Source organism: Indicator indicator, chromosome 6 (assembly GCF_027791375.1).
Source record: "Indicator indicator isolate 239-I01 chromosome 6, UM_Iind_1.1, whole genome shotgun sequence".
Lineage (NCBI taxonomy): Eukaryota > Metazoa > Chordata > Aves > Piciformes > Indicatoridae > Indicator > Indicator indicator.
Genome location: NC_072015.1, coordinates 5,192,042 through 5,199,480, shown reverse-complemented (window position 1 = coordinate 5,199,480; position 7,439 = coordinate 5,192,042). Strand labels below are relative to the sequence as shown.

The 7,439-nt window shown below is 41.1% G+C and overlaps 1 protein-coding gene across 1 annotated transcript in view; it reads right to left on the bottom strand.

Annotated features, from left to right (window-relative positions):
* Positions 1 to 5,139: 5,139 nt before the first annotated feature.
* The window catches only part of LOC128967743 (RNA polymerase-associated protein LEO1-like), a 64,664-nt gene continuing 62,364 nt past the window's right edge, over positions 5,140 to 7,439 (bottom strand). Inside the window, exon 2 of the mRNA XM_054381949.1 lies at positions 5,140 to 6,429. Within this exon, the coding sequence (XP_054237924.1) occupies positions 5,140 to 6,429 (1,290 nt within the window). The remainder of the gene's footprint in view (positions 6,430 to 7,439) is intronic.

The following is a 7,439-nucleotide window of genomic DNA, read 5'->3' as shown; positions in this document are numbered from 1 at the left end:
CAGGAATTAGCAGGAAGACTACTGACAAATAGAACACAATTTATCTTCAGAATATTAAGATTCCAGCTTTATGAAGGCTCCTCCTAAACATTCATCAGGTTTGAGAAAGGCATAATAGGTAACAGTTCTCTGAAGCCAGACAAAGGTTAAAAGTACCTGCAAGCTATGAACACTACCAAAAGAAAACCAATGTTTAACTCCAGTGGGATGAGCAATGCCCACATACGTCTGTCTCTGCATCTGTCGTGCTTGGATTAGATTCTCAAGGGACTCCAGTATATATGTAGTTTCAGTCTCGTAAATATGAGCCTGGTGGCCTTAGCCCAGTTGTGGACATCTTAAGGCATAGAAAAATTAAAAGCCAGGCCTAGAAAAGAGCTCAACTGTGCTTTAGTGTTGCCAACGTGCACAAGTCTTTGCGAAACAACTAGCCTTGCAGTACTTGCTGAAAACCAATCTGGTTATCCTCCAAGATAAATAAACGCCAGATAAGCTCAGTCACACTCCACTATCATAATGCTCATACACATCTCACTAAGCTTTCTTTTCTGCTTCTTCATGTTGTTGTTGTGGGGTGGGTTTTTTGTGTTGTTTTTAGAGGAAGTTTGTTCCAAAACTACTTTGAACAGTTCTAGAAGTCTTGTGGTCTAGAGACCTTAAAGCCATCCTGCCTCTTAGGGATCTGTGAATGACAGCAAGTTTGTCTGAAGGCATTTTTAATTCACTTTCCAAGGTAATTAAGATGCATTTAAGATGTATTATTTAGTAAGATGGAAGTGTTTAAGACAAGGCTGGATGAGGCTTTGAGCAACCTGGTCTAGTGGGAGATGTCCCTGCCCATGGCAGGGGTTTGCAACTAGGTGACCTTTACAGTCCCTTCCAACTGAAGCCATTCATATTTTGAGAAAAGACATTCCTGTGAAACAGAACTAGAAGGCTGCTAGAAAGTGAAGTAGATTGAAGTTGATTTGATACCATATAGGAAAAGATACCTGCTGGTGAACCTCTACTGATAGGTAAAGCACTAGGCACGCATCTTGTAATTGCTTCCACGGAGGCATGGCAGCTAGGAACCACATCAAAGGTTAAACACCAAAAAGTCTGAACTGACCTACAATTAACCAAGATCCAGTAGTATAAACAGACACCTACAGATAAATCTCAAAGGGTCCTTAAAGACATCAGCAGATGTGTAAGAACACAAGTCTATGAGTTCAAATCTAATCTAGTTCAAATTCTATCTAGTTCAAATCTACATCGCTATAGGATTTAATCACACAAGGATCATCTTAAAGATACAGTTTCTGCTAGGAGAAAAATTGTAAGAGTGCAAACTACAGACTTGCTGCTCTATGTTTAGTTGGCTGACATCTTCAGTAGTCATCTTGAAGACAAATAAATCAAAGACATAGACTGTATTTCTTTCTCCTTGATACATTGGCTAAAATAAGACAAAACATATCAGTACTTCTGTTTTTATAGCATTTTGTGCATAAACATGATGTTAGTGCTTCACTAACATCGGGTCACTATAATACAAAAGGTATCAGGCAAGTTCCTACAGGGTTCACAATAAAAATATTCCTTATAGTTTATTTATGAAAGCTACAAGGGTCTGGCTATTTCTATGAAGAATAGTAAAGCCGCTTCTGTATCAAATCCCCTTATTTTTAGCACTGTAGTGTCTGAGGTGTTTCATACAAACTGCTTGCTTGTTTTCTACCTGTGTGTGATTGCCACCTCTTAAATTCTGTTACCTAGGGGCAGCAGAAATTTCTAAACTGCTTGGAGTGCCTATAAAGAAGCCTGTGTCTTGCTTAACAACAAAAATAAGCTCCAACCTTACAGAAAAGAGTAAGATGCACTCTGTGGTTCAGTCAGTTTTCAAGTTAAAAAAAAAGGACTACCACTGCAACTTTCCAACACTTGCCCCAAACACAAAACTGGGAGCAGAAACACAATTTTCCACACTGAGATTATACTTTTACTGCAAAGCCACAGGCTATGAGTCAACTTAGACCATCCAGGAAACTACAGCTCTGACTCAGCTGTGGGACAGATCCACAAGATGACACTCACAGACTTTCTCCTCAAACTCGTTTCCTTGGCATGGGGAGACAAGCATGTAAGCCAAATCTCAGCATATTACAGAGCATTACATAATCAAGCTGGTCAAGAAACCTTAAAATGCTGAAGTTTTCAAAGTACAACGAAGAACTTCTATATTTAAAGATCAGACATGCCAACAAACCTTTCATGATTTCTTGTGATAATTGTAGTATATCTGTTATAACATCTGAAGTGTGTGCTGCAGGCAGCAAAATTATGGCTTCATGCTTCAGATACCTTTATGGGAGCGATTTCTGAACCCCTGCCTTGTTAAAAGTAGGATGCATTTTCCTCATCAGTTCTTCTGAGCTAGCTAATATGAATGACAAGCTCTGTTGGGAGAGAGACACCTGTACTTGTGTTTCACTTGTGCTTTATTTAGGTGACTGACAAAACATACAGCTTTTTTTCATGTTGAGTACATCATTTGAAATTAATCTCAAGCATCTTAATATGCATACTTTGTTAACCTTAGAGATAATCTGTTTTCAGTACCACAAAATCCAAATCTCAGACCATATGTTGAGAATATAATATTCTCCCAAGAGAAATTTCTTGTTTCAATATCTCTAAGCTTATGCAGTCGTAAGCCCATTAGTCATTAACTGCATATTTTATAATTAAACAGGACACATTGGCAGATAGTAAAATTTGAATTAAGACAGCCTATAATTACTACAACAACAAAACTACAGAATTCATGAGAAAACAAGGAAAAGACAGAGCCTATTTTAACCTGTTTGCAAACCACTCACTAGCAACTTGTAAGTATTTTCCTACATGTTTGGTAATTCATATTAGAAACAATGATTAAAGCTTTAGTAATTATTACCTGGAAAGGGATGAACATTTTATGGTTACCATTAAAAAAGAAAGCACAGATTTAAAAGTCAGATTTCATTTTATAGGTTGTAAAACAAATTATTTTGGAGAAACCCACCTCTTGCATTATACCATTACGTACTAATATCTTAAGTGATAAATAGCATTTTCCAAGTCAACACCACCTCCTATACAAGAACATCACATTCTAATTTTCCTGCCTCTTTCTGTTCTCAACTTTTGTTCTCCCCAGTTAGACTTTAAGCTTTTTACCCTCTCTAACTGAGTCTTTGTATAATGCCTTCCAGCATGAGGTTGCAGGCTTGACTGGGACTTCTAGGTATTAGCACAATAGAGCAAACTTATTTGACCATGTATCTCTAGTAATCCCTTTCCACACTCACCTCCTACCATGGCATAAGTGTTCCTACTCATTTTATAGACTACTACAAAAGCAACTTATTTGAAGGTCATGAAAAAACTTCCAAGAGGGAGACAGAGGAGATCACCTGACTTCCAAATACACAGGTCTGCCACAACACTAACATTCCACTCCTGCAGAATTGCCAACCATCTGTACATGTCATCCTCATTGATACAAACAGACCTTAAGTCAGGACTCAGGGTCTTTTAGGCATTCAGCTCCCTTGGGAATTAGAAAAGACAGATGCCACAGGGTGTGGTGTGCAGGGGAAACAATGCCAGCCATGTAATACCTCAACACAAAGACAAAAAGTATTTATGACATGACTGACAGAAGAGTGATTTCTGGAACAGGTCAGCATCAAACAGACATTAAAACTGCAGATTTAATAAACCAGTTCCTGAGTAGAAGCTTGCTTAGAAAAGATAAGCCTAAATGAGGTAAAATAAGCTGGAAGACAATGAAGAACTGCATATAGAGTTGTTAACAAATTAATCTGCAACAATCTGACTATTACCAACTGACACCACAAATCACGGGCATTCCTGATAAAGTATCCATTTGGGTAATCACAGAATGCCAGGTTGGAAGGGACCCCAAGGATCATGGGGTCCAGCCTTTTTGGTGACAGTCTAGTTCAAATGAGGTGGCTCAGCACCCTGTCAAGCTGAGAATATCCTATTAGACCTGATGAAAAAAGTCTTATATGTATGAATCTGTTTAAACTAGGGAAAAAGAAAATATGAAAGAGGAAGAAAAGAATCTGTCTCTACTATGCCAGTTTGCCTTTCAACCCAAGAACAATCTGCTCAGCCTCCACTTCCCCAAAGATCATAAATATCCAAAGAAGGCACAGTGCTTACAGGCATTATCCCTGACTGATCCAACAGTAATGCCAGCTCTTTATATTACAGAATTACACACATTTGTGTAGATTGTTTTCAAGCGTGAATTTTATGGTACAGAGTCTGAGGTATCTAATGAGCCAAATTTGCAAAAGGGAGAGAGATACCACGGAAAATCAATTGTGATGCTCAGTTATTGGTCATTGCAGAGCCAGATTTTGAGATACAGGCAGGAACTGTCAGTAAGTGAAAGAAACAGTAGAAGATTAATTCAGGCTGTTTGAAGAAAAAAAAACACAGCACAACCCAACACAGCTCACTGGTCTCTGAGGTGTTTTCTACTTGAACAGATACCTTGAATGGGATTTAGAATCAGATTATGCAGGGATGGGGAAAGACAGAGTGCTCCATTCCATACAGGTTTAATTTGTAAAAGAGGTTCAAGTGAAATATATTGAGGAGAAAGTTGCTGCCTGGATTTTCCTTGAGAGGATATACTGGAGAAAGTTGCATAAGGACCACTTCAGCGAACTAATTCAGACATCTCAATAAAAGATATTCAGAGTTACTTTCTGGCTTCTGTGGGTGGAGAGCACTCCCTTTTATGCAGAACAGAAAGCAGATCCAGCTCTGCCAGCAGAGTTGTTGAAGCAAGTCACACTGAGGCTTGCCTCTGTCAAGAATCTCAAGTCCTGTACCAGGCAATGGTAAGGCCTGGTAAATGGGAGACCTTGGCTTTCAGACTCAGATCAGCTTGAAGAGGCTCAGGCTCCACAAGTTCTTCCTGAAAGATGTAACCGCAGTTCAGCCTCAGAACTGCCTTTCCTTCCCTCTTGTTGTAAGTTAAGGATTAACTGTAAAACCATAGAGCCTCCAGGGGGCTGGAGAGTGCCAGAGGGAGGCAGAGGATATTGTAATTTGCTATTCTACTCCCTTTTCCTATATCTCCCTATCTAAGGAGCAGACTTGCCGGTCATCTTTTTCTCTCTCTCCAGACGTGTGGCTATCTAAGGAGCAGACTTGCCGGTCATCTTTTTCTCTCTCTCCAGACGAATGGCTATCTAAGGAGCAGACTTGCCGGTCATCTTTTTCTCTCTCTCCAGACGTGTGGCTATCTAAGGAGCAGACTTGCCGGTCATCTTTTTCTCTCTCTCCAGACGAATGGCTATCTAAGGAGCAGACTTGCCGGTCATCTTTTTCTCTCTCTCCAGATGCGTGGCTATCTAAGGAGCAGACTTGCCGGTCATCTTTTTCTCTCTCTCCAGATGCGTGGCTATCTAAGGAGCAGACTTGCCGGTCATCTTTTTCTCTCTCTCCAGATGCGTGGCTATCTAAGGAGCAGACTTGCCGGTCATCTTTTTCTCTCTCTCCAGACGTGTGGCTATCTAAGGAGCAGACTTGCCGGTCATCTTTTTCTCTCTCTCCAGACGTGTGGCTATCTAAGGAGCAGACTTGCCGGTCATCTTTTTCTCTCTCTCCAGACGTGTGGCTATCTAAGGAGCAGACTTGCCGGTCATCTTTTTCTCTCTCTCCAGACGTGTGGCTATCTAAGGAGCAGACTTGCTGGTCATCTTTTTCTCTCTCTCCAGACGTGTGGCTATCTAAGGAGCAGACTTGCCGGTCATCTTTTTCTCTCTCTCCAGACGCGTGGCTATCTAAGGAGCAGACTTGCCGGTCATCTTTTTCTCTCTCTCCAGACGCGTGGCTATCTAAGGAGCAGACTTGCCGGTCATCTTTTTCTCTCTCTCCAGATGCGTGGCTATCTAAGGAGCAGACTTGCCGGTCATCTTTTTCTCTCTCTCCAGATGCGTGGCTATCTAAGGAGCAGACTTGCCGGTCATCTTTTTCTCTCTCTCCAGACGAATGGCTATCTAAGGAGCAGACTTGCCGGTCATCTTTTTCTCTCTCTCCAGATGCGTGGCTATCTAAGGAGCAGACTTGCCGGTCATCTTTTTCTCTCTCTCCAGACGCGTGGCTATCTAAGGAGCAGACTTGCCAGTCATCTTTTTCTCTCTCTCCAGATGCGTGGCTATCTAAGGAGCAGACTTGCCGGTCATCTTTTTCTCTCTCTCCAGACGCGTGGCTATCTAAGGAGCAGACTTGCCGGTCATCTTTTTCTCTCTCTCCAGACGTGTGGCTATCTAAGGAGCAGACTTGCTGGTCATCTTTTTCTCTCTCTCCAGATGCGTGGGTTTTGCTTTTGCTTGCAGCACTGGGGGGTTTGGCTGGCTGGAGGATATTTATGATGCGTCACTGAGGCCTAGTAGAGGGCCCCCTGGGGCCTAGTGTTGGGCAGGCTAGGCCAGGGCCAGTTCTGACTGCATGAATATCCTTTTACCTTGGTACCTTTTGTATTTTGTTTATGTTTGTAAATAGTACTTCTATTTCACCTCCAACTCTGTATGTTTTTGTTTACTTCTTTGGGGCATAAGACATTTTCTCCCAGCTCAAACCAAGACACCTCCTCTACAGAAGGTCCCTGAGAAGAACAGCTCCATGTTAGCTGGATTACAGGCAGTGCCCTTATGCCAAAACTCTGTTTTCCCTCTTCTCTTAGTTCTTGTAGGAAATGAGGGCTCGAATCAGCTCACAATGGGAAAAACAACCTGAACACCACCTATGCACTAATTCAGCAGCAATCTAAGAACTCACATGGTTTCTGAGATGATCTGTCCTATGTTCTTTCTCACCAAAATCCTTTTAAGAAGCAAGTTGTAAGCACAAATACATTTTGTAGGCAATTCTGATCTGTCAGTGTGTCTTAGGTATCAATAAAATTAAGTCACTTCAGGAGTCTGGCAGAGTTACACTTGAAAATGTTCACACCACTGACTAGTCTAATAGTTCTTATTATTGTTGCATCATATATGTCTACTGAAAGGAAAAATTACATTTCCAGGCAGCTCTGATCTACAGTTAAATTTAGTTCTGTGAAAGCTCCAATCCATTCAAATGCCCCTGGAAAGCAATTTCTGGAAGAAATAAAAGAACTTTCTGAAGAACTTAAGTTTTATCAGTTTTAGGAGGTGCTATCAGAACAAACCTAGCAGTTAAGCACTCAAATTCCTACTGATCTTATACCAGAGCTTGTTTGTTTCTCTAACCCGAAAAGCAGTGTAATATTTGCTTTACCAATCCTCCCAAATCAGTGCTACACAGGATAATTTGACTTTGACAGTCTCCAGCAATCTAGCCTTACAACCATCACATTTAAAGATTCCCATTGATGCAGTCATATT